Consider the following 27,795-nt stretch of genomic DNA (forward strand, 5'->3'; position numbering starts at 1 on the left):
CTTATTTTTAGATTTTTAAAAATAAGTGAAGTGTCTGTAAGATAATAGTCATCATGTGATGAAAGAATATTCAAGGTAAGGGAAAGATAGTGGCATTTTATTGGAATGTACAGGTCTTACACTGTCATTTATAATTGTACAGTAGATTTACCTCTTTTGGTAGATGTTCTATTATTTAATAGAATATTATTTAGCAAAAAGAACTATAGGGGCAGGTTAAGTGCCTGACTTGGCTCAGGTCTTGATCTCACGATTCACAGGTTTTGAGCCCAGTGTTGGGCTCTCTGCTGTCAGCAGGGAGCCTGTTTCAGATTCTCTTTCCCACTTCTTTCTCTGCCCCTCCCCCGACCACACGCATGCTTGCATGCTCGCCCACTCTCTCTCAAAAATAAATAAACATTAAAAAAATATTTTTATCTCAGGAAGTAATAACTTCTCTATTGATCAGTTCAGATATATGCATATAAAATATATTTTGATAGGTCCCAAACTGTTTCAAACAACCATTCCTGAGAACTAATAATTAGTCTAGAGAGAGAGAGTTTTACTGAGTTGATTTTTATAATTACACCAATGTGAATTTTAGAGAGTTTTACAGTTTACAGAGGTACCTTGTTTTTTTCCTCATCTTCCCCCATCCCCATTATAGTTCTGAGTCATCCCTAAGATAACTTTGCATTCTTTCCATGTGACATAGTGATTTGGGAAACTTGCCTTCATGCAGGCCAGCAGGAGCAGTAGAGGGACAGAGAGAGAGGGGGAGAGGTAGAGGGAATCTTAAGCAGGTTCCATGCCTAGCACGGACTAGGGGCCCAATCTTAGAACCTTTAGATCATGACCTGAGCCAGAATCAAGAGTCGGACCCTTAACCAGTTGAGCCACCCAGGTGCCCCTTTCCTTCCCTTTTTAAGGCTGAATAATATTTTATTGTATGTGTATATTACATTTTGCTTATCCATTCATCCACTGATGGACACTTGGGTTGTTTCCATGTTTTAGCTATTGTGAATAATGCTGCTGTGAACATGTGTGTACAAATATGTTTTCAAGACCCTGCTTTCAATTCTTTTTGGTATATTCCCAGAAGTAAAATTGTTGGGTTATATGGTAATTGTATTTAACAAGTTTTGTGGAAGGAAATGTTTTACTGTTTCACACAGCAAATATACCATTTTTCATGCCCACCACAACAGTGCAGGGTCTAATTCTCCACAGCCTTGTCAGCACTTCTTTCCTGCTTTTTTGGTGGTAGCCATCCTTATCTTTTATTTTTTTTAATTTTTTTTAAAAGCTTTTATTTAAATTCCAGTTACCATACAGTGTAATGTTAGTTTCAGGTGTACAATATAGTGATTTGACAGTTCCATACATCACCTGGTGCTCATCACAAGTGCACTCCTTAATCCTCATCACCTATGTAACCTGTCCCCCCAACCCCCACCTCCTTTCTGATAACCATCGGTTTATTTTTTTTAAATCTTTTAAATGTTTATTTTTTGAGACAGAGTGGGGGAGGGGCAGAGAGGCCAACAGAGGATCTGAAGCAGCCTCTGCTGACAACACAGAGCCCTATGCGGGGCTCGAACTCAAGAAACACAGGATCATGACCTGAGCTGAAGTCGGACGCTTAACCAACTTGAGCCACCCAGGCACCCCAAGTTTGTTTTCTATAGCTGAGAGTCTTGTTTCTTGGTTTGCTTCTTTTTTTTCCCCCTTTGCTCTTTTGTTTCCTAAATTCCATATATGAGTGAAATCATATGGTATTTGTCTTTTTTTTTTTTTAATTTTTTTTTCAACGTTTTTATTTTTATTTTTGGGACAGAGAGAGACAGAGCATGAACGGGGGAGGGGCAGAGAGAGAGGGAGACACAGAATCGGAAACAGGCTCCATGCTCCGAGCCATCAGCCCAGAGCCTGATGCGGGGCTCGAACTCACGGACCGCGAGATCGTGACCTGGCTGAAGCCGGACGCTTAACCGACTGCGCCACCCAGGCGCCCCGGTATTTGTCTTTATCTGACTGACTTCACTTAGCATAAATACTCTCTAGTGCCATCCATGTTGTTGGAAATGGGCAAGATTTCATTCCCTTTTTTTTTTTTTACTTTTTTTTTTTTTTTTTAATTATTGAGAGAGCATGAGCATGGGAGTGGCAGAGAGAGGGGGAGACAAAGAATCTGAAGCAGGCTCCAGGCTCGGAGCTGTCAGCACAGAGCCCGACACGGTTCATCAGTCTATGGTTACTTGGGCTGTTTCCATAATTTGGCTAATGTAGATAATGCTGCTGTAAACATAGGGGTGCATGTATCCCTTTGAGTTAATATTTTTACATTCTTTGGGTAAATACCTAGTAGTGTGATTATCTTTAAAAAATTTTTTTTAATGTTTATTTATTTTTGAGACAGTGCTAGAGACAGAGTGCAAGCGGTGGAGGGGCAGACAGAGGGAGACATAGAATTTGAAGTAGGCTTCAGCACAGAGCCCGATGTGGGGCTTGAACTCACGAACTGTGGGATCATGACCTGAGCCGACGTTTAACCGACTGAGCTACCCAGGCGTCCCAGTGTGACTATATTTTAAATAGATAAAGGACAGAGCTAGGATTTTTCTTTCACTGTCCTCTTAAATGCGCCCTAGGAGCTCTTGACTGGGAAAAGTGGCATTTTTTTTTTTTTAACCCTCTTTTATAGATTGCATTGATGGGTTTATTTCCCACCCACCCTTGTTTTTTACACCAACCAGTCACTTTTCCATTTAAAACATGTTATAATCCTACTCATTCTGTTTGTCTTCTCTTGATGATAAGTGGTGGAACTTCTAGACCAGGTTCTCACAATATCCCTAAATGCTTTGACTCTTGTAATGTGAAATGGTGTTGGTTCTCCTTTGGTCATTTCGTGTACAGGATTCAAGATAGGATCCCTGAAGATACCATAGTCTTGTTAGTTGGGAATATTATTTGAATGTATAGGCACTTTACCAAAGTGAGATAACATAAGACACTATACTAAATTTCCCTTTATATATTTAAAGAACAGACCTCAGATTTTCAGGATGATGATACCTTGGGTCTCAGGGACCTCTTTAGGGACAGATATAAGTAAGTTTTCTACCAAATAATACTGCTGACAGATGATTACAGAATCTTTGGTCCTATCTAGAAGGAATCCTTAAAGATTTCATTTACCTCTGACATAGTCAAGCCTACCATAGCCTATTTCTGTCTTTTTATTTAATATAGTTTGTCTTACTGTCTTTATTCTTTCATCACATGTTTGTGTTCCTTTTGTGGCATTAGATACTATGCTCTTCTGGAAATACATAGATAAAAACACATTTCTTGACCTTTTAGGAAAGTAATTTTTTTAAAAATTACTTTTTAAGTGTTTATTTTTGAGAGAGTGTGAGCAGGAGAGGTGCAGAGGGCGGCGGGGACAGCGGATCCTAAGTGGGCTCTACACTGACAGGAGAGCCCGATGTGGGGCTCGAGCTCATGAACTGTCAGGTCATGGCCTGAGCTGAAGTTGAAGTCTATGCTTAATCAGCTGAGCCACCCAGCCACCCCAGGAAGGGAATTTTCTAAATTATTGATTGACTGGAAGGTTATATTTGATGGGGAGAAAAAACACTGATCTTCAGAGAAATGTGTACATGGATTGGGAAGCACAGGAAGGCTTTATAGAATGAGATGTTTGAGTTTGATTCATAGTGATGAATAATTTCCTAGGCAAAGAAGAACAGTCATGGGCCAACTGATCGACCTTTACATAAAGCAAACCCAGTACCTCTCCAGAACCTTGAGTGACAGAACCTTTGTAAGGCAGTGTCTGATGCTATTATGGCCTTTTTCTTTTCTTGGGATGATTACTTTCAGTGTTCTTGGACTTAAGAATTTCTTGTTTCTATGAGCATTTAACTTGGAAAGTTCGTTGAATGTGGTGTTTGAGAGTTTAGGCACTTTAGTTAAATTGTCTGGTTTTGAATTATTAAAAAAAATTTTTTTAGACAGAGCACAAGTGGGGGAGGGGCAGAGAGAGAAGGAGACCCAGAATCCTAAGCAGGCTCCAGGCTCTGAGCTGTCAGCACAGCCCGACACGGGGTTCTAACCCATGAACTGTGAGATCATTGACCTGAGCCCAAGTCAGTTGCTTAAGTGACTAAGCCACCCAGGCGCCCCTGGTTTTGTGTTTTAAAGTCAGGATTATGTTTTGTAACCACTGGCAAGTATTTTTTCCATTTTGGGAATAATTATGGTTATGACCCTGTATGCTTCAGTACAAGGTACATTAATTCTGTCAGCTAGTACAGTGCCTGCTCATTTTTCCATGACAGATGCTGAACAGTTTGCTTCTCTTCTGACCCTGGATCTCATCAGGAACTGTAGAATTAGGCATTGTGGTAATTTTTAGTCAGTTTAAGGTGGAAACATGCCCCCTTGTAGATTTGTACTTTGTCTTTATAAGATTACAGGGCTATTGAATCTCAGCAGAAACTTGCTTTACCAGCTGTTGGGGACATCTTGGGATAATCATGTTTACTGGGACGTTGATGTAGAAATCTTAGTAGCATGGGAGTTATTCTGCTAGGCATGGGCATTAAGCTTTTTGGAGATAGTGTTCTGGAGGGTTAACTTGGTGGAAAAGGATGTGCTTTAAGCAAGAATAAGCCAAATTTTAATGTATTAAGCTTGTGTCTCTTGTCACTGCATCCATTTATTGCATCTGTTCTTACTTCAATTAAAAAAAAAGACCGGGTTGGGGGGTGGGGAGGAAAAGACCAAAGGATCCCCATCCAGAGGAATTCAAATAAATGTTCAAATCTGAGGTAGTATGATTAAATGAAAGTACAGCTCTGGAGTCAGATTGCCTGGGTTTATAATCTACTGACTTTGTGATTTCGATCAAGTTTAACTTCCCCGTTCTTCAATTTCCTTATAAAATGGGGATAATACTGCTACCTACTTCAGAGGCTTGTTGAGAAGATTAAATGCATTAATACCTGCAAAGCATTTGGAACAGTGCCTGGCATGAGGTGTTTTATATGTGAATGGTTTATTGAATGAATATATTTACACAAATACTTCAAAGAGCAAAACTAAGAAATAAAGCTAAATTAAAGTCAGGGTGAAAAATAGGGAACTTTTGGCAGGATAGTCCCATAACAAATATAGGCAAGCTGGTTTAAAGTAATTGATGTCTTACTAGGCTATTACTACACAGTAAAGGGGAAATGGCCTGGAACCAAACAGGCTTTTTTTTTTTTTTTAACTTTATAAATTATTATTACTATTTTTGAGAGAAAAAGGGCACAAATGATCGAGGGGCAGAGAGAGAGAGACAGACAGACAGAAGCAGGGCTCGAGTTCACCCAAAGCGGAACTCGAACTCACGAACTGTGAGATCATGACCTGAGACAAAGTCAGATGCTTTAACTGACTAAGCCACCCAGGTGCCCCCAAACAGGCATTTATTAGTATGTTTGATTATTGTGCCCTTTCTGTTGCTAGTATTCTAAATTTCCGTTTCTTTGATGATTTTCAGTCAGCTACCTATTGTCCCCAAGCTACTTGGAAGTCTCCCAAATTTTGTCCAGAGTTTTTGTACCAAATTGCCTCTGCATCCACATGTAGTCTTTGACAGTGACACTCTATTCACTGGTTCATAAGTTTTGATCATACCTGCTGCAAACAGATTTGACAGCCATCCCCCATCCCAGAAGTGCTTAGATCACATTGAGAAAATAGTTATTGCAGGGAAGACTTTGTGAAATACTAGTTAAATTGAGCATTTTTTGTGAATATAATTGCGCTAATCCTGCTGATGGTGGTTTCGAAGGTGTGGCCAGTTTTGGATAAATCAGTTTTCACGTAAAGTTTTGGGGTACTTTATAGGTAGGATCATGTTTCTGTTGCTGGTGTTAAAAGGGTGAGGATGACACCAAGGTTTTCATGAGAGCTTCATTATAGTCATAATTTGCAAATTGGTACAAAGCGCTGGTTGTATAGAACACCCAGGGGTAGTAGGAAGTGCTTTTTATGACTCATGGCTACTACTCTCCCTTAATCTACTACCTTCAGGAATGGACAGATTCTGGAAGTTGAGGGGCTAAGAGGGAAGAGTTGGGGTCTTAAAAGTAAATAACATCTGCAGCTCCATTATAAAAAGACAAGCCAATTAAAAGATTGGCAAAGCATCTGAATATTTTCCAGAGAAAGTACGCAGATGGCCAGTAAGCACATGAAAAGATGCTCAACATCATTAGCCATTAAAGAAATAAAAACCATGATGTGTACGACTTTGCACACACTGAGGTAACTTTTTTTTTTTTTAAAGAAACTAACAAATATTGGTGAGAGTATGGAGAAATTAGAATCTTCCTATATTGCCAGTAGGAATGTAAAAATAGTGCAGCCCCTGTGAAAAAGTTTGGAAGTTCCTTCAAAAAGTTAGTATGATGTCCCTGCAGTTCCACTGCTAGGTAATATAGGCAAGAGACCTGAAAGCATACTTCTGTGAATATTCATAGCAGCGTTAGTCATGGTGGCCAAAAAGTGAAAATTCAACTCACATGTCCACTAACTGGTAAACGTATAAATAAAATGTGGTCTATCCATATAGTTTGTGAACTATATTGTTAGGTGCTGCATTCTGGGTGAACCCTGAGACATGCTAATTGAAAGAAGCCAGTTACAAAGACAACATATTAGAAGCATACTTGGAGATATTGTTGATTTAGTTCCAGACTGCTGCAGTAAAGTGAACATCCCAGTGAAGCGAATATCCTAATCAAGTCAGATGAGTTTTTTGGTTTGCTAGTGCATATAAAAGTTATTTTACAATATGCTGTAGTCCTTAAGTATGCAGTAGCATTATGTCAAAAAAAATTACATACCTTAGTTAAAAATACTTTATTGCTAAAAAGGCTGTGTCTGAACGTTCAGTGAGTCATCTTTTTTTTTGGTGCTGGAATGTCTTGCCTTGTTGATGGCTGCTAACGGATCAGGGTGGTGGTTGCTGAAGGTAGGGACGGTTGTGGCAGTGTCTTAAAGACAACAGTGAGGTTTTCTGCATTGATTGATTTCCTTTCAGGAGCATGGGATGCTGTTTGATAGCATTTTGCCCATGGTAGAATGTCTTTCAAAATTGGGAGTCAACGTCTAACCCTAACCCTAACCCTAACCCTAACCCTGCTAATGCTTTATCAACTAAGTCTAAGTACTATTTTAAATGCTTTAATGTCATTTCAGAAGTCTTTTTTCCAATTAAAATTTTTTTCTTAAATTTACATCCAAGTTAGTTAGCATATAGTACAATACTGATTGCAGGAGTCAAATCCAGTGATTCATCCTCTTCATATAATACCCAGTGCTCATCCCAACAAGTGTCATGCTTAATGCCCCTTGCCCATTTAGCCCATACCCCCACCCACAACCCCTTCAGCAACCCTGTTTGTTCTCTATATTTAAGAGTATGTTATGTTTTGTCCCCCTCTCTGTTTTTATGGTTTTTTACTTCCTTTCCATTATGTTCATCTGTTTTGTGTCTTAAATTCCAGATATGAGTGAAGTCCTATTTGTCTTTCTCTAATTTTGCTTAGCACGATACACTCTAGTTCCATACATATTGTTTGAAATGGCAAGGTTTCATTCTTTTTGATTGCTGAGTAATAATACTCCATTGTGTGTGTGTGTGTGTGTGTGTGTGTGTATCTCACATCTTTATCCATTCATCTGTTGATGGACATTTGGGCTCTTTCCATACTTTGGCTGTTGTGGATAACGCTGTTATAAACATTGGGGTGCATGTGCCCCTTTGAAACAGCATGCCTGTATCCTTTGGATAAATACGTAGTAGCGCAGTTGCTGGGTTGTAAGGTAGTTCTATTTTTAAATATTTTGAGGAAACTCCATACCGTTTTCCAGAGTGGCTGCACCAGTTTGCATCCCACTAGCAGTGAAAAAGGGTGCTTTTTTTTCCACATCCTTGCCAACATCTGTTGTTGTCTGAGTTGTTAATTTGTAGCCATTCTGACAGGTGAGGTGGTATCTCATTGTGGTTTTGATTTGTATTTCCTTGGGGCGCCTGGGTGGCGCAGTCGGTTGGGCGTCCGACTTCAGCCAGGTCACGATCTCGCGGTCCGTGAGTTCGAGCCCCGCGTTAGGCTCTGGGCTGATGGCTCGGAGCCTGGAGCCTGTTTCCGATTCTGTGTCTCCCTCTTTCTCTGCCCCTCCCCCGTTCATGCTCTGTCTCTCTCTGTCCCAAAAAATAAATAAATGTTGAAAAAAAAAATTTTTTTTTGATTTGTATTTCCTTGATGATAAGTGATGTTGAGTATGTTTTCATGTGTCTGTTAGCCATCTGGATGTCTTCTTTGGGAGAAGTGTCTATTCATGTCTTTTGCCCATTTCTTCACTGGATTATTTGGTTTTTGGGTGTTGATTTTGATAAGTTCTTTATAGATTTTGGATTCATTTCAGCAGTCTTAACCAGAAGTAAATTCCATCTCAAAAAACCATTTTCTGGGGTGCCTGGGTGGCTCAGCCGGTTGAGTGTCCAACTTTGGCTCAGGTCATGGTCTTGCAGTTCGTGTGTTTGAGCCCCGTATCAGGCTTGCGTTGGATTCTTTGTCCCCCTCCCTGCCCTTTCTCCACTCACACTCTCGCAAAGATAAATGAACATTAAAAAAAATAAACCATTTTCTTTGCTCTATTCATAAGAAGCAACCTAACTCCCTTATTTGTTAGTTTTATCATGAGATTGCAGCAGTTGAGTCAACCTTCAGGCCTACTTTGTTATTTTATTATTTTAGTTTATTTATGTATTTTGAGAGAGGGAGAGAGCATGCATGCGAGGGAGGGGCAGAGAGAGAGAATCCCAAACAGGCTCTGTACTGTATGGATTATACAATGTTCACCACAAGTGTAGCTACTTCTGTCACTATACAGCATTATCACAACACCACTGACTGTATTCCCTGTGCTGTACCTTTCATCCCTCTGACTTACTCATTCCATAACTGGAAGCCCATACCTCCCACTCTCCTTCACACTTTTGTCCATCCCCTACCTCCCTTTCCTCTGGCAGCTACCAGTTCTCTGTACTTAGGGGTCTGTTTCTGCTTTTTTGTTTGTTCTTTTATTTTGTTCTTTAGATTTCATATATAGGTGAAATATGGTGTTTGTCTTTCTCTGTCTTATTTCACTTGGCAGAATATCTTCTGTGTCCGTCCATATTATTGCAAATGACAAGAGGTCATTCTTTTTCGTGGCTGAGTAGTATTCCATGGAATGTATGTGTACACACTATATCTTTATCCATTCATCTCTTGATCGACACTTAGATTGCTTCCATATCTTGGTTATTGTAAATAATACTGTGATAAGTGGAGATGCATATATCTTTTCAAATTAGTGTTTTTATTTTCATTGAGTTAAATACTCAGTGGAATTACTGGATCATATGGTATTTCTATTTTTAAAAAATTTTTTATGTTTATTTTTTTATTTTTGAGAGAGAGAGAGACGGAGCATGAGTGGGAGAAGAGCAGAGAGAGAGAGACAGAATCCGAAGCAGGCTCCAGGCTCTGTCAGCACAGAGCCTGACGTGGGGCTTGAACCCACGAACTGTGCGATCATGACCTGAGCTGAAGTTGGACGCTCAACCGACGGAGCCACCCAGGCGCCCCGTCTATTTTTAATTTTTTGAGGAATCTCCATACTGTTTTCTACAGTGGCTGCACGAATTTACATTCCCACCAGTAGTGCATTAGGGTTCCCTTCTGTCCACATGTTCACCAACACTTATTTTTTGTCTTTTTGACAGTAGCCATTCTGACAGGTGATATCTCATTTTGGTTTTGATTAAGTGCACTTTTTTTAAAGTTTGTTTACGTAATGTCCACCCAACATGGGTCTTGAACCCATGATCCCAAGATCAAGAGTGGCATGCTGTACTGATTGAGCCAGCCAGGCACCCCTGAAATGTATTTCTTTTTTTTTTTTTTCTTTCTGAAATGTATTTGTTAATAATAGTGAAAGTTGAAATTATCCTTGATTCTTGGGATGCAGAATTGATATTGTGTTAGCAGGCATGTGAAAACCTTAATCTTGTCCATCTCCATCAGAGCTCTAGGGTGGCCAGGTCCATTGTCATTGAGCAGTAATATTTTGAAAAGGAATCTTTTTTCCTGAGCAGTAGGTCTCAATAGTAGGCTAAAAATAGTGAACTGTGTTGTAAACAGATGTGCTGTCATCAGGCTTTTGTTCCCTTATACTGTACAGGCAGAGTAGATTCAGCGTAATTTTTTTTGAAGATTATATTTTTAGTAATCTCTACAACCAGTGAGGGGCTTGAACTCACAACCCTGAGGTCAAGAGTTGCATGCTGTACCGACTATGCTCACCAGGCACCCAAATTTAGCATAATTCTTAAGGGCTGAGGATTTTCAGACTCGTCAGTGAACATTGGCTTCAACTTAAAATCACCAGCTGCTTTAGCCCTACCTAACATGAGAGTCACCCTATCCTTTGAAATTTTGAAACCAGGCATTGACTTCTCTTTAGCTGGGAAAATCTTAGATGGCATCTAATAATATAGAGCTGTTTTATCAACACTGAAAATCTGTTGAGTGTGTAGCCACCTTCATTAATTATGTTAGCTAGATCTTCTGGATAACTTGTTGTAGCTTGTACCACAGCACTTGCTGCTTCACCTTGTTGTGGAGAGGACTTTCTTCCCTTAAACCTCATGAACCAACCTTTGCTGGCCTGACTTTTCTTCTGTAGTTTCCTCCCCTCTCTCAGCCTTCATATAATAGAAGAAAGTTAGGGCCTTGATCTGGATTAGGTTTTGGCTTAAGGGAATGTTGTGGCTAGTTTGATCTTCTATCCAGACCACTAAAACTTCTCTGTATCAGGGATAAGGCTGTTTTTCTTTCTTATTATTCATGTGTTAACTGGAGTAGTGCTTTTCATTTCAACTTCAAGAACTTTTCCTTTGTATTCACAGTTTGGCAAATTGTTTGGCATAAGAGGCCTAGCTTTTGTCCTGCCTCAACTTTCACCATACCTTCCTTACTAAACTTAATCATTGCTAGCTTTTGATTTACAGTGAGAGTTGTGTGACTTCCTTTCACTTGAACACTTAGGGACCATTTTAGGGTTATTAACTGGCCTAATTTCAATATTGTAGTGTCTCAGAGAATAGAGAGGCTTGAGGAGAGAGGCAGAGATAGTGGAGTGTGGGGTGACAGGACATGGTACTGAAGATGAATAGCAGGTTGGTGGGACAGAACACATCATTTATTGTTTGCCATTTTATATGGGTGCGGTTTGTGGTGCCCCAAAACAGTTGTAACATCAAAGATCACTGATTATAGATCGCCATAACAAATGTAATAATAATGAAAAATCAGCTTGAAATATTACGAGAATTATTGAAGTGTGACACAGAAACATGAAATGAACTGATGCTGTTGGAAATACGGTGCTGAGGACTTGCTTAGTACAAAGTTGCTACAAATCTTCAATTTGTAAACAATGCAGTTGTAAAACAAGGTATGCCTACATAACATGGTTGCATTTATATGGAATGGCCGGAATGGTAAATCCGTAGAGATGGAAAGGAGATTGGTGGTTACTTAGGGTTGAGAGAATTGGGGTATATGTGGGGAGTGATGGCTAATGGGTATGGAGTGTTTCTTTTTCAGGTGAGATGAAACTGTTCTAAAACTGATTGTGGTCATCGTTACACCACTTTGTGAATATACTAAAAACCACTACATTGTGCATTTTATTTATTTTTAAAACTTTTATTTTTTAAAAATTTACATCCAAATTAGCATATAGTGCAGCAATGATTCCAGGAGTAGATTCCTTAGTGCCCCTTACCCATTTTAGCCCATCCCTCCTCCCACACCCCCTCTAGTAACCCTCTGTTTGTTCTCCATATTTATGAGTCTCTTATGTTTTGGTCTCCTCCCTGTTTTTATATTTTTGTTTTCCTTCCCTTATGTTCATCTGTTTTGAAGATTAAAAGTCCTCATATGGGTGAAGTCATAATATTTGTCTTTCTCTGACTAATTTCACTTAGCCTAATACTTCCAGTTCCATCCAGTAGTTGCAGATGGTAAGATTTCATTCTTTTTGATTGCCGAGTAATACTCCATTGTGTGTGTGTATATGTATGTATGTATGTATGTATGTGTATGTATGTATATATACTACATCTTCTTTATCCATTCATCCACTGATGGACATTTGGGCTCTTTCCATACTTTGGCTATTGTTGATGGTGCTGCTATAAACATTGGGGTGCCTGTGTCCCTTCGAAACAGCACACCTGTATTCCTTGGATAAATACCTAGTAGCACAATTGCTGGGTCGTAGGGTAGTTCTATTTTTAGTTTTTTGAGGCACCTTCATACTGTTTTCCAGAGTGGCTGCACCAGCTTGCATTCCCATACATTGTACATTTTAAATGAGTGAATCATATAGGTGAAGATCAGTGAAGCTGTTGTTTAATAAAACTGGGTAAATGCTGCTTCTGTAGTTGTACCATAGTCTTTTGTGCATAGTTTGTGGCTTTCTAAAATGAAAGGAGTGATATACTTAATTGAATCGGATTGTAGACTATCATTGAGTCCTTTAATTCCATTTCCCTAGGGCCCTTGGGTGGCTCAGTTGGTTGAATGTTGGACTCTTGATTTTGGCTCAGGTTGTGATCAAGCTCTGCAACGGGCTCCATGCTGAGCCTTGATCCTGCTTGGGATTCTCTCTCTCCCCCTCTGCCTCTCTCCACTGTTCACGTTCTCCCTTTCTCTCAAAAAATTTTTAAAAATTAAAAAAATTTTTAAAAATATATTTCCCTCTTCTTACTGTAAAAATATTGTTAAAATGTTGAAAATTTTAAAGCATAGAAAGTGAAGGAAATGCAGATTATCTGGAATAGTACTCAGATCTATCATTGTTAAATTTTTGGTGGTATTTTGTGTATAGTTTTTCCATATAGTTGCAAAGTCATACAATTTAAAAGAATTGTCTTTTGGTGTGGCTAGATTAATTTTTAAATTGCTTTGTTGGGGCCAATATAGAAAACTAATTACTGATTCATTTCTGAGGAATGTTTAATTTGTTAGTTTTTTGAAAATAAACTTGTATGGAAGTGATCTTGAAATTACCCTCTGACTCCACTGGCCCTAAATTTAGCCCTTTTTTTTCCTAAATGTTTATTTTTCAGAGAGAGAGAGAGAGAGAGAGAGAGCGCGCGCGCGCGCCCATGAGCAGGGGAGGGGCAGAGAAAGAGGGAGACACAGAAATGGAAACAGGCTCCAGGCTCTGAGCTGTCAGCAGAGCCCAATGCTGTAACTCACAGACCGCAAGATCATGACCTGAGCCGAAGTCAGACGCTCAACTGACTGAGCCACCCAGGCGCCCCCCCCCCCCCCTTTTTAATGACTGTAGTTAAAAAAAAAAAGTTCTGGGGCACTTGGCTGGCTCAGTCCTTATAGCATGTGACTCTTGATCTCAAGGTGGTGAGTTCAAGCCCTGTGTTGGGCATGGAGCCTACTGAATTAAAAAAGAATGAATGCTTTCAGGCTTCCACAAATGAATTAATGGTTTTATTACTGTACTCCCTACTATTTCTTTAATGCTTCAGAATTACATTAAAAATTAAAGTATAATTTATATATGATAAAATATACCCCTTTTACATATACAGTTGACTCTTGAACAACAACATGGGCTTGAACTGAGCAGGTCTACTTACATGTGGATTTTTTTTTCAATGAACCAGTACAGTACTGTGAATGTATTTTCTCTTATGGAATTTTCTTTATAACTTTTTCTCTAGCTTACTTTATTGTGGAATGCAGTATATCATAGATACAGCATACAGAAATATGTGTTAATTATCAGCAAGGCTTTTGGTCAGCATTCGGCTATTAGTAAAGGTTTTGGGGAGCTACAAGGTATACTTGGATTTCTGACTGTGCTTGGTGCCCTACTCTTGTGTGATTCAAGGGTTTATATTGTACAATTTAGTGTTTAGATAAGTGTAACCACCACAGTGGAGCAATTTTCTTACTCCCCAAATTTCCTTTACACACAAGCCCGTCACTTCACCCCTATACCTTGGTATAACCACTTATTTGTTGTCTTTATAGTTTTGCAATTTCTGTGACTTGGCTTGAATGAATTATATAGTCTTTTTTGGTCTGGCTTTTTTCAGTTAGAATGATTTTGTAATTCATCTATCTTGTGACTTTTTGTTTTAAAATTTGTTTTTGTGCGGGTTGGGGAGAAGGAAGTGCATGTGCCCACATACGTGTGCGAGCAAGGAATGGGCAGAGGGAGAGAACCCCATGCAGGCTTCTTGTCCCAAGAACTGTGAGGTCATGACCCAAGCCGAAATTAACAGACTTAAAAGGCTGAGCCACCCCCAGGCGCCCCCTACATCTTGTTATTTGTATCCGTAGTTTATTTTTTTATTCTTGAGTAGTACTCCATTGTATACTTAGACTTTTGGGTTGTTTTCACCTTAGCGTTTTGAATAAAGTTGCTGTGACCATTTATTTGTGGGTCCTTGTTAAGATACATTTTAATTTCTTTTGGGAAATCTCTAGTAGTAGAATTACTGCGTCTTAATAGGGTTTTCTAACTATAAGAACTACCAAACTTTTCAAAGACCTTACTGTCTTAATATTTCTATTAATTTTCTGGTACTCCCTAAAGTGTAATTTTTTAAAACTTATTTTCCTGGGACAGCACATAATTTAACTGTTAAGGAGTGTTTCATAAAGTTACTATCTGTATCATATTTTAGAATATGCTTATGCTTAGAGTGTTAATGTATGCTAAGGGTATTTGTTAAAATGTAGATTCTTGGGGTCTTATGACCAAAGATTCTGAATCAGTAAAGAGCCACATGGTGATATGGCATTTAGTCTTTTCTAAAAGCATAGTTTTAGTAAATATATTTATTGGGTTAGTATTCATTGAGCTGTTTTTGGTTCTTCTTTTGCGTTTCTCTGCATTGTTGTTCCCTGTGTTTTTCTTTAAACTTGGGGATCTCCTAAGGTTTATCTGGGCTCCTTTCTTAGCCCGCCACCTAGTGGTAACAAATAGGAACCATCAAAAGTTTTGCTAATGAATGTGTAGGAGGTGGACAGTTTCTTTCTAAAGGTGGAAGGATGGAAACATCCAAAGTTATGTTTGGTTTGTGTTTGTGATTTAACCAAATGCTCAAATGTGTATGTTTGCTATATGAATATTCTTTTCTCCCATGACTTTTTGAAATAGAATTTATTTGTAAGAAAAAATATTTTAGAGCCTGTAAATTAAAACATTTTTTTTAATAAATTTTTTTTTTCAACGTTTATTTATTTTTGGGATAGAGAGAGACAGAGCATGAACGGGGGAGGGGCAGAGAGAGAGGGAGACACAGAATCGGAAACAGGCTCCAGGCTCCGAGCCATCAGCCCAGAGCCTGACGCGGGGCTCGAGCTCACGGACTGCGAGATCGTGACCTGGCTGAAGTCGGACGCTTAACCGACTGCGCCACCCAGGCGCCCCTAAAACAGATTTTCTTAATGCTTATTTTATTTTCGAGAGAGCACGCGCATGAGTGGGGGAGGGGCAGAGAGAGAGAGACATAATCTGAAGCAAGCTCCAGGTTCTGAGTTGTCAGCACAGAGCCCGATGTGGGGCTTGAACCCACAAGCTGTGAGTTCATTGTCTAAGCCAAAGTTGGGGGTTTGACCGACTGAGCCACCCAGGTACCCCTAGAGCCTACAGATTTTTAATCTTTGTCTTAAACTGCCAGCTCAATTATTTTTACTGGGAAATGGGCAGATGTGCTTTCCTAGTTCCCTTATTTAATGAGACAGATGCTTCTAAGCTGTATTGAGTTAGGTGGCATATGAGGTTTTGATTCCATAGAACTTTTATTACAGATTCTCTTGTTCTAGGCTCTTAGTTTACTTTCTTTTACATGATTTTTGGTTTTTTACTCCTTTCAGGTTTAATGATTGTAGTTATTTTTGTTAAAATTCTTACCTTTTTATACTAGCTTGACAGAAAAAAAGACCTATTGTGAAGGGATTTTGTATCAACAAAACTTACTTTGTAAGGTCTGATTTCACTTTTCCCTTATAGAAATGGTGGAATCGATGAAGAAAGTAGCAGGGATGGATGTGGAGTTGACAGTTGAAGAAAGAAACCTCCTATCTGTTGCATATAAAAATGTGATTGGAGCCAGAAGAGCTTCCTGGAGAATAATCAGCAGCATTGAACAGAAAGAAGAAAACAAGGGAGGAGAAGACAAACTAAAAATGATTCGGGAATATCGGCAAATGGTGAGATTATCTATCCTAGGCTTCTTTAAAGAAAGATGCCTCATGTTTTGGATATTTTATTTTAAAGCTCGGGGCATCTGGGTGACTCAGTCAGTTAAACGTCCAATGTCATGCTCAGGTCATGATCTCATGGCTTGTGAGTTTGAACCCCACTTCGGGCTCTGTGTGCTGACAGCTCAGAACCTGGAGCCTGCTTTGGATTCTGTCTTATTTTCTTGCCCCTCCCCTGCTTGTGCTCTGTCTCAGAAATAAACATTAAAAAATTTAGTAAAATTTTATTTAAGTAGTCTCTAAACCTGGTGTGGGGCTTGAACTCATGATTCTGAGATTGTCACATGCTCTTCCGACTGAGCCAGTCAGGCGTCCCAGGTTTTGAACATTTTATTATTTTTTTTAAGAATTTTTAAAAAGTTCATTTATCTTGAGAGAGAGCGAGTGAGCATAAAAGCAGGGGAGGAACAGAGAGAGAGAGAATCCCAAGCAGGCTCTGCATCTACAGTGCAGAGCCTGATAATGGGTCGTGAACTCGTGAATGGTGAGATCATCTCCTGAGCCAAAATCAAGAGTTGGACACTTAACTGACTGAGCCACCCAGGTGTCCCTGAACATTTTAGATCACACTGTAGTACACATGTGTAATATAAATTTTACACTTGAATGGATTTGCATATTTTGCTTAACCCAGATTATAGGTCATACAGTATTTCAGGACAGAGGTGAAGAAGTTTTCTCTGGAAGCTATAGAAGGTGCTCACTTTTGAGCACCAACAAGTAGAAACTAATTTAATCTTGTTTTTATTGTAGTTAACTGCAAAATACTTCATTGAGTGACTTGAAAGAACCATCCAGGACAATGTAACAAGTATTTTTGTGCCTCTTATGTGCCGCACAATTTGCTAGGTGCTATGGATGTAAAGATGAGACAAATACAGGTTACTTTGCATATGGAGGTTCAGTCTAGTCATTGTTTTCTTAATTGAGTAGAAAATGTTAAAGGCATTGGACATTATTTCTTGAAGTTACTGTTTCAGGTATTTTATATATAAATGGAATTTTTCGTACTGTGAGTTTTGGTCAAAAAAGTACCATAGCCGTTGATCTAGGTCAGTGGTTTTCAACCAGAGGTGATTCTACTGCTCAGAGGGCATTTGGCAATTTCTGAAGACATTTTTGGTTGTCACAACTTGGAGGGTGCTATTGGCATCCAGTGGGTAGAGACAAGGATGCTGTTTGTTGAATACCCTGTGGATAGAACAGCCCTGTATAGCAAAGAATGATCTAGTCCAAAATGTCAGGCTACTATTGAGAAAGTGATTCTTGTGGAAGAGAAAGGCATATAAACACATTTTGAGTCCAGCGAGGGAAATTACAGGAACACTCAAAAAGTAGCATGGGGAATGAATTTGGTAGGGAGAGGGAAAAGGGCAACTACATTTATTATCTCCACCTTTGTTGGACGCTGTTCTTGAGTGGGGAGATATTAATACACATAATTGTGCAACATACGGTATTTATTTAAATTACCCTGTAAAGAATAGGTATTAGTCTACTTTATAGATGGGAAAACTGAGGTTTTGAGTGACTTAAGAGGTGGTAAGCTGATATAGGGGCACGCCTGGGTGGCTCAGTCAGTTAAGCATCTGACTTCGGCCCAGGTCATGATCTCACAGTTCGTGAGTTCGAACCCAGTGTCGGGCTCTGTGCTGACAGCTTGGAGCTTGGGGCCTGCTTCGGGTTCTGTGTCTCCCTCTCTCTGCCCCTCCCCAGCTCATGCTCTCACTTTGTCAAAAATAAATAAACTTAAAATAATCTTTAAAAAAAGGTGGTAAGCTGATATCAGTGTGCCCATTAATGTCAAATATATTGGAACAAGAGTATGGGTTGTCAGTAGAAAAGTTTGGTGTCTCAGAGGAACGATGAAATGAGAAAGTTAAAAATGCTTAAGTGGCAGAATTCTGTGCTAAATTGTGGGATTTGGGCTAAGTAGGAAAGGAAGCAGGAAGCAAAGAGAGGGACTGATAAATTGGGGGAAGATGAGAGATTCAAGAGGCTGGAGGTCTTGATGTGTCTCTAATTAGGAATAACAGGAATAAAGAAGTAAGGAAGGAAGTTACAATGTAGTAGTGAAATAGAATTTAAGACGTCTTGGATAGGGGCGCCTGGGTGGCTCAGTCAGTTGAGCGTCCGACTTCGGCTCAGGTCATGATCTCGCAGTCTGTGAGTTCGAGCCCCGTGTCGGGCTCTGTGCTGACAACTCAGAGCCTGGAGCCTGCTTCGGATTCTGTGTCTCCCTCTGTCTCTGCCCCTCCCCTGCTCATGCTCTGTCTCTCTCTCTGTCAAAAATAAATAAAACATTAAAAAAAAAAAAAGACTTCTTGGATAAAGCAGCTCAGTTAGAGATGTTGACAAATAGGTCATGGAGTTGAGATCAGGGAACTGTATTGAAAGGAACATGAGTGATAATACCTTGGTGTGATACCAGGAATTGGAGAGGTAGCCTGTGAATGTGGTTGGAAGGCCTGTAGAGATCCACTGATAACAGATAGTGAAAAATTAGGTCACAGAGGATGAGCTTCCAGAGAGGAGCTGTTTGTGGAGTAACAGCAGCCAGTCATACTGAGTTAGTGGGGAGCTAAGAGAATTCAGAAATTTTTTCTCTTAGAATAATTGCTACTTGAAAAGCCATGAGGGAGGTAGTTTATTCAGGAAAGAGCTAGTTTAATTTAGGATCTGGATGAGATTATAGGAGAAGAGAGAGTGGGAGGATTCTTTACAATGGAAAGGAGGTTCCAGAGGGCATAAGAACTTGGAAAGGTTCACCAGTGTCACCATGAATTAATAGAAAATAGAGACTAAGATAATATGTACGTTCACTTGGGATATTCATCTTTGGTATGATAAATTGAGATGAGTGGCAATATTTACTTGAGTATACAGAGTTTTAGTGCTATAATTTGGCTGTGGATCTCTTCCACTTACGGCTGTTGAGCACAGTAGTGGTTAGGAATGTGAGCACTGGAGGCCAGTTGCCTGGGACTGAATTTTTATTCCATCCCTTATAAACCATGACCTTAGGTTTTCTAGCCTGCCTCTGTTCACATCATAGCTCTGTCTCTTGTTTTAATGTTTATTTTTGAGAGGGAGACAGACAGCACAGGCAGGGGAAGGGCAGAGAGAAAGGGAGACACAAAATCTCAAGCAGGCTACATGCTCTGAGCTGTCAGTGCAGAGCCTGACATAGGGTTGGAATCCATGAACCTCCAGATCATGACCTGAGCCAAAGTTGTATGCTCAGTAGACTGAGCTCCCCCAGGTGCCTCAAGATTTTTATTTTTATGTAGTATCCATACCCAACCTGGGGCTTGAACTCACAAGCCGGAGATTGAGAGTCCCATGCTCCATGGTCTGTGTCAGCCAGGCACTCCTGCCTTTTTTCTTTTTTAAAGCACTTAACAGTATGGAGAAAGAAAGAAGGTAATTTCTGTAACTTGGAGATAACTTTTCTCTCTCTCTTTTTTTTTTTTTTTTAATCAAGAGAGAGGAAGAAGGTTTGGAGAAAGATGTATATTCTGTTTACTATGGCTCTCTTCCTTAAAACCAGAGGGAGATTGTGTCATAATTTATGTAATCTCTTAGACTTAAACAATTTTTGACTTTTTTTTCCAGGTTGAGACTGAGCTAAAGTTAATCTGTTGTGACATTCTGGATGTACTGGACAAACACCTCATTCCAGCAGCTAACACTGGCGAGTCCAAGGTTTTCTATTATAAAATGTAGGTTCTATACTAGAAGGGAAAATGTGAGATTAAATGTTGGCTCCCTTAGAATTACCACTTTCTCTGTGTAGGTGTTCAACTTTAATAATAGTTTGTTAGAAGAATAGTTACACGGGAAGAATGATTTTCAAAACTTAATTTTTGAGTAGTCGTTTGCAGATTCACTGCTAGTGAACAGTTGTTGCGTTTAAGATGGTCAGACTACTGTGAAAGTACTAGGTTTTATTTTACCTGTTTGCATTTTTGTGTGGAATTAGCCCCCAGCTGTATAGTAATACATTATTACATAGCTCAATTTTAACATTTTATGTACAAGTTTTATTTCATGATTAACAAACTGTCATGCCATTTTTTTTGGGAACCACTTCTCATTTTTAATTCTAGTCATTGACAAATTTGTTCATTTTTGAGGCTTTTCAGTTGATTTCTCTAGTGTTTTGCTTCTGTTTGGTAATACGAACTCTGAGGGGGAAAACTAGATAGACTAGTCAGTCTTTCCTGAAAGAGACTTTGTGAAATTACTGAAGTATACTTGTTAATTATTGATATATTTTTGTCACATACTTCATTTTATAGAATATAGAAAAATTGTAACAGTCTACTTTCATTTAAAAACATTTTTCTTAATTCTATTTGTTTTATTTTGTTTTGTTTTAGGAAAGGGGACTACCACAGGTATCTGGCTGAATTTGCCACAGGAAATGACAGGAAGGAGGCTGCGGAGAACAGCCTAGTGGCTTATAAAGCTGCTAGTGATATTGCAATGACAGAACTTCCACCGACGCATCCTATTCGCTTAGGTCTTGCTCTCAATTTCTCCGTATTCTACTATGAAATTCTTAATTCCCCTGACCGTGCCTGCAGGTAAGTCATGGAAGAGAAACAAAAGCTCTCACTATGAAAGTGAAAAAGTTACAAAGGACAATTGTTTCTGTTTTGTTTCCTGGGACTGCCTTTGTATCCTTGGCCATGTACTAAAGAATTCTTTTGGCTCTTAATGAAACTGCTTTGGATGATTTAGGACAGACCTTACCTAGTTTGCTAGGATAGCAGTTTTGGATGTTGATGGGGAAATATTTTGTTGATAGGTTGAAAAAATTTTTTAACTTGTTAGTGATAGAGTGAAATGAGAGGAATTGTAGTAGAGTTATTTTAATGTTTTTATATTAGCTGTTAGTCCTTGTAGGCATGCTTTTTAATATAGTTATGCTCTTAGTTGTACATATTTTGTAATTTCTATTTTAATATGAACAGTTCTCCAGCTTTGTATGTTAACAATTCGCCCATTTGTATTTCAGATTGTTCCCAATTTTTTCCCTAAATTTATTTACTTATTTTGAGAGAGACAGAGGGCGAGTGGGGTAGGGGCAAAGGGAAGAGAGAGAATCTTAAGCAGGCTCCAAACCGTGAGTGTGGGAGCAGAGCCTGATATGGGGCTCAATGAGACTCATGTACTGTAGGATCATGACCTGAGCCAAAACCAAGAGTCAGATGCTCAACCGAGCCACCCAGGTGCCCCGCAATTTTTGAAACAGATAGAAATTTAAAGGATAGCTTTATGTACATGGCTTTTTACTTGTAAAAATTACTACAAAATACAACATGAAGGTTGTCATTCTAACCATTTTGTTGTATAATTGGATGGCATTATGTACACCTACAGTATTGTGTAACTGTCACTACTGTTTCTAAAACTTCATCACCAGGGGCGCCTGGGTGGCGCAGTCGGTTAAGCGTCCGACTTCAGCCAGGTCACGATCTCGCGGTCCGTGAGTTCGAGCCCCGCGTCGGGCTCTGGGCTGATGGCTCGGAGCCTGGAGCCTGTTTCTGATTCTGTGTCTCCCTCTCTCTCTGCCCCTCCCCCGTTCATGCTCTGTCTCTCTCTGTCCCAAAAATAAATAAACGTTGAAAAAAAAAAAAAAAAAAAATAAAACTTCATCACCAGAAACAAACTCTAACCACTAATTCTCCATATCCCCCCCCACTATTGCCCCTTCACAGTGTCTGCTCTCTGTCTTTGTGAATTTGCCTATTTTAGGTACCTCATAATTGGAATAATGTATTTGTTGTTTGTAACTTAGAGTATTCTTGAGTATATAGGAATCAGATAGATATTCCATGAGAGATTTTCCTGATGGGAGGTAGATTCATTTAAATGCAAACCGTGGGGCGCCTGGGTGGCGCAGTCGGTTAAGCGTCCGACTTCAGCCAGGTCACGATCTCGCGGTCCGTGAGTTCGAGCCCCGCGTCAGGCTCTGGGCTGATGGCTCAGAGCCTGGAGCCTGTTTCCGATTCTGTGTCTCCCTCTCTCTCTGCCCCTCCCCCGTTCATGCTCTGTCTCTCTCTGTCCCAAAAAAATAAATAAATGTTAAAAAAAAAATTAAAAAAAAAATGCAAACCGTTATTTATTCATCTAAAAGCATTCTAAATGCCTAGTTGAATTTGTCCAAACATATACAGGTTTTAATGAAGAAGTTATAGCTATCTGTCAGCTAATAGTATTGTGCTCTTTCATTGTTATTCTCTAGTTTAGGCTGTCCCACACATCACTTTGATTTAAGTCTTATCCATGTCTTTGTTATTACGCATTTGCTTTAGTCTTAAGCGTGCCATTCATGCTCTTTTCCTACTTTGAAGATGAGTTCAAATTTGTCTTCCCATCCCCATTTCCTCATCCTCTAGGGTTTCCGAAGCACTTTCTCCAGAGTAGCATACTTCTTTTATAATAGTTTTATGTGTCAGTCCTCTATTCCTAGATGTTTTAAGTTCATTGTGGACTGAGATCGTCTTTTTCTTCAGTTTCTCCACCAGTGTCCTGCTTTACTTGGTGCTCATTATATACCATACTCAGTAAATGTTGATTTTATTTCTTTTAAATTGCAGCAAATGGCTTATATGATCACATTTCTGTGGGTTCTATACTGCCCCCCCCTCCCCGCTTCTATTAACATTAAATTCTATGAAATTAAACTGAGATACTGTCTAAGTGAGTTGTTGACTAGAACTTGGCAATACCTTTATATTGCATGTATTTTGGCGGTGGTTTAGGATAGAATTTGGTTTGTGTATTCTGTTTACTGATAGGCTTGTTAAGCATAGTAAGAAGCAGTGCTCCAGGGGCATGTGGTTGGCTGGTAGAGAAGATGACTCTTGATCTCAGGGTCATGAGTTTGAGCCCCACATTGAGGGGAGAGTATGTTTAAAAAAAAAAAAAAAAAGAATAAGTAGTGCTCCAAAAATTTTACTACCTCCAAATTTGCTACATTACAAAATTAAATAGTTAATTTTTATCAGTTACACTTGCTTTTCTTTTATTTTGGTATTTAAACCCAAGTTACTTAGTGTCACTATTACATACTGTGGGATAACTAAAGAAAAAGATTGATTTCTAACATGTTATTTCTAATTCTGTTTTTGGGCTTATTTTTGTAATACATTTATGTAAATGCTTTTAGGTTGGCAAAAGCAGCTTTTGATGATGCAATTGCAGAACTGGATACGCTGAGTGAAGAAAGCTATAAGGACTCTACACTTATCATGCAGTTGTTACGTGATAATCTGACACTATGGACTTCAGACATGCAGGGTGATGGTAAGGAAACTTGGAAGTTAATGAATGCATCTTTTTGAGTTGTTGGGTCTTTTTACTCTTAGACATTCCTTGGCATTTTTTCACATTAAGCTGCAATTTAGACTCAGCCTATCGTCCACAAAGTATCAGATTTTAATTATTGCCTTTACAGCAAACGATCTCAAAACTACAGTTTTCCGTTTTGGGCTGTATGATAATGTAAAAGACTTGTTTGGAAAAGGGGATCTTTTTTTGTATTCGAAGATTTAAAAATTTTGCCTCTAATGTTCGCTAACTTCTCTCACTGTTGTGGAAGATTGAGGGAGGAAGCAGTTCATTTTATCTTCCTCAGATTCAATTTTAGAGATCGAATATAATTGTATTTGAATGTCCTGATCACTACTTTGGCCGACTGGTATCCTCAGGTTAAAACTGGATGGTGTCAGTAAATATTTATGAAGCGTCTTCTCTGTGTGGAAATCTTTTATCTAAAGAAGATTTTCTAGAGCAAATGGAATGTCCTGTCTTGCCATTAGTCCTTATTTAAGATGTGTGGTTTTAGTTTTCAGTTATAAATAGTTAGTATTTTACAAAACTTACTTTTGTGATTGGGCCAGGGGGTTAAAATTCTAAATGCCAAAATTTGTCATAATTGTTGATTTTAAAGGAGATTTTGTTGTGCTTATTCCAGAGAATCCATTTTATCCATGATAGATCACTGAAGAGTCAGGGGGAGGAGGGCACAGGGTGCAAAAACAAGTGTGACATGACCATTTTATGAGATAGCTTTACAGTTGGTGGTGGTATGGGGAAAAGAAAGTTTGTCAATATCAACTGCAGATCCTATAAGAGTATATTACCAAAATGAAACATATAGGTTGCATTGCTTGAGGCTAACTGTAGTCTGTTGGTCACACCAGCATGCTGTACTGTCTTTGGAAGCGTTATATTTCTTTAAAAGTGCCTCTGAAAATGGGTTTTCGTTTTAAATGTCCTTACTATGGAAGGATAGAGTGAGATTTTAGACTTACCTTAGGTACTAAAGTGAGAATTAGGTGACTCAGCTTTAAAGCTCACTAGGTCTATGAAATATTTAGATATTTGACTAGGGTTGGCTTGAGATGTGTGGCACGTGTGACCTGCTTGCACACTTTTCCAGCAAAGCCAGACAGTGCCACAGATTACTTTTTAACACAGCACTTCAGGCAACTGCTACCAGTCTTTGGGACTCAAAACCAATTTACCATCTCTGAACTAATGACTTGAGGTTCCTTCCAGCTTTAAAATTCTGTTGTATTCTAAACAATAACTACTCAGAAGAATGACCAAACAGCTGTGGACTCTTCATAGTCACCCTCAGCTCAGAGAAGACTAGTATCTGTTTGAGGGGATAAAAGGAAACATGTGGAGAGTTTGGTAAGCGGTGTTGACCCAAGTAAGGTATATACCTCTGGGGACATTTTTCTGAGGGTGAAAATAACAAACAAGGTGACCTGGGTTGAAACATTGCTTTTTAAAAGACATTTTATGCCAGCTTTTATAACTAAGATTGCTAGATTACAGAATTAAACAGAAATAAAGTTTTATATTTTCTCTAAAAAAATTTTTTTTAAGTTTAATTACTTTGAGAGAGGGAGAGAGAGCACAAGCAGGGGAGAGGGGGAGAGAGAGAATCCCAAGCAGGCTCTACACTTGAACCCACAAACCATGAGATCATGACCTGAGCCAAAACCAAGAGTCGAATACTTAACCAACTGAGCCATCCAAGCTCCCCTGAACTTTATATTTTCTACTTTATCATTGATAACCAGTAATTGATAAATCAAAGTAAACTATGTTTTTCCGTCTGTTTTTATATAAAACCAAAGATACTCTCTTCCTTGGTTATCAAGCATTTTATGAAATAGATCACTTTTTACAATAGGATATTTTCTTGAAACTACTCACTTTTCATAGTTGCAAAGGTTCTTTGTACAAAGATGTTTTATTACATTTCAGCATAGATTTCTCTTTAATCCTAAAACAGGTTTATGTAAATCTTAGTTAAATCCAGTTGCTTCAATTCTTACCACTTTGTAAACTGAATAATTGATTAAATTGGTTGTGACAGACTAATTTTCATTTAAGAGGTTTCATTTAATTTTCATTAAAGACAGTATTTGAAATGATGAAACTTGCTAGTTTAACAGCAAAAAATTCTAGTAGTCTCGTGACATTTTTAGTAAAATTAACAAATTATCTGAATTTACAAATTGTTGTGGGTACTAGTAATTTATTTGCCATTTTCCTAAAAGGTATAGTATTACATGTTTTATTAAATTGGTTTTGTGACTTAATCCATGCAGAATTGCAGTCATGGAATTGGCAGTTTTCCAGGATGTTGGATTTAGCGGACCATCAGTTTTCTCCTTTTTAATTTTTTTATGAAGGAAGAAATGTATGTGTTTCACAAGCTTTTATTGAGACGCTTTTATACTTTTTTAACTGCAGAATATGTTAACTTCTGTGTTGGAACATCTTTGTAAACAGATCACCACTTTTTCTCATTAAGTGATTTCAGTCCTTTTAATCTGTGTTCAGAGGACATTTCATACACAAGTCTATAGAAAAAATGTGTGTTCTCTGCCTTATTCCTGTCTTCCCTCAAAATCAAGAAACAATGGGCAAAGAAATACATACCCAAAGAAACATTTTTTCCTCTTCTGTATACCTTTTAAGAGGATATTATTTCATCCTTTTAAAGGTAAAAGGAACAGATAACTTTGTAGAATGAAGTTTATACAAAGTAAAAAGACCAAAATCTGATTCCCCTAAATCATTGATGTTTTCTTTTGTCCTGCTGTCTGGTTTATTTTTCTTGTAATGTTGCTTTCATATGATTGTTCTCCCTCCCTTTCTCCTTACAATATAGATTCCTAAAGGAAAATCCAACTCTTCCTTTCCTAAAAACTCTACTTTGTAAGTCATTATCATGGCACAGCAAATTCTGCTTTTTAGTTTTGGTTCTTCACTAATCATGCCTGCATATATTATCATCCTTTTGCTTACAAAACTGCCTGTTCTACATTCTAGGATGTGAAATCTTCTAAGACATTTATGATCTGCTACCCTTGTCTACCTCTGGTTGGGTGTGACTCATCTGACAATATTCTATGCCAAAGTTACTTGGAACTCTTGGCAAATCTAATGGTTGCTTATAAGTGAATTAGAGTGTGTTCTGTTGTTGTATGTTAACCATATTTTGGCAGTGTATTGCTGTTAAAAATGAGCGTGAATGTTCCTATCATTTCTAAGTTTGAATACATTGTTTTGGGAACGATTGATTGGGTGGTCCATCATTTCTTTCCTCAGTAAATGTTTTTTTGTCTTTGCATGTCCATTTTCTATATATGAGTCAAAAATCTTTATGTACCTTAAGTACTTTTTAAGAGTCACATATCAGTATCAAACATTTCTGTTAGGGAAGAAAATTATAAATGTTCTAAAACTACATTCACCTAATCCTTGTTGCCATGACAGCATTTATTGTTTATCATATCAAGGGCTGTTTAAAAACACTCTTTAGGGTAAATGCTTCATGTTGGTAGTCAGCCGGTCTTAGTGTTGTTTATCCATCCTGACTAATTGAGCAAGCAATGGGAATGGATGGATTGTCTGAACTGGAATGATGATTGGATTAGTTAATTGGTATTATTTTTTCCTGTTGAAATTTGATTCAAACTAGTAACTACATAGGAATTGTAGTGGTTTGTTAAAGCACAAAAGAATGTAACTTTTACCTGTTTTTTTATTATTATTTTATTTTAGCAAAAACTTGCATGTTCTCTTTAGTATGGCTGTGACTTATTTAATGCTTATTAATAGGTAGATGATTCTCCAGTGAATAGGCTGGCTTTTTATTGCATGTCATAGTGCAGTTGAAACTCCCGAGGCCGATCATCATGTTTTAAGGGAAAAGAAAAATGGCATGAGAGAACTGGTCCAAATGCCCTTCTTTAATAACCTCAGTGGTCTGGTTTACTTTGAGCATGCTGTTTCACTTTGGAGTAAGGAATTTGGTTTATGGTTTGGTGTGACTGGCTAAGATACAAAATGT

The 27,795-nt window shown here is 38.6% G+C and overlaps 1 protein-coding gene across 4 annotated transcripts in view; it reads left to right on the forward strand.

Moving 5' to 3' along the window:
- Positions 1-27,795, forward strand: part of YWHAE (tyrosine 3-monooxygenase/tryptophan 5-monooxygenase activation protein epsilon) — a 55,440-nt gene that overhangs the window by 26,181 nt on the left and 1,464 nt on the right. For 3 of the 4 annotated variants that reach the window (XM_086686376.1, XM_086686373.1, XM_086686374.1), the window contains 4 exons: positions 16,153-16,352; positions 20,019-20,125; positions 20,786-20,992; positions 23,584-23,720. In XM_086686376.1, coding sequence (XP_086542502.1) covers positions 16,153-16,352; positions 20,019-20,125; positions 20,786-20,992; positions 23,584-23,720 — 651 coding nt within the window. Of the gene's footprint in view, positions 1-16,152; positions 16,353-20,018; positions 20,126-20,785; positions 20,993-23,583; positions 23,721-26,610; positions 26,658-27,795 lie in introns of all 4 variants that reach the window. The other variant, XM_086686375.1, reaches the window with a different exon arrangement.

Source organism: Puma concolor, chromosome E1 (assembly GCF_028749965.1).
Source record: "Puma concolor isolate L17-30 chromosome E1, mPumCon1.1.hap2, whole genome shotgun sequence".
Taxonomy (NCBI): Eukaryota; Metazoa; Chordata; class Mammalia; order Carnivora; family Felidae; genus Puma; species Puma concolor.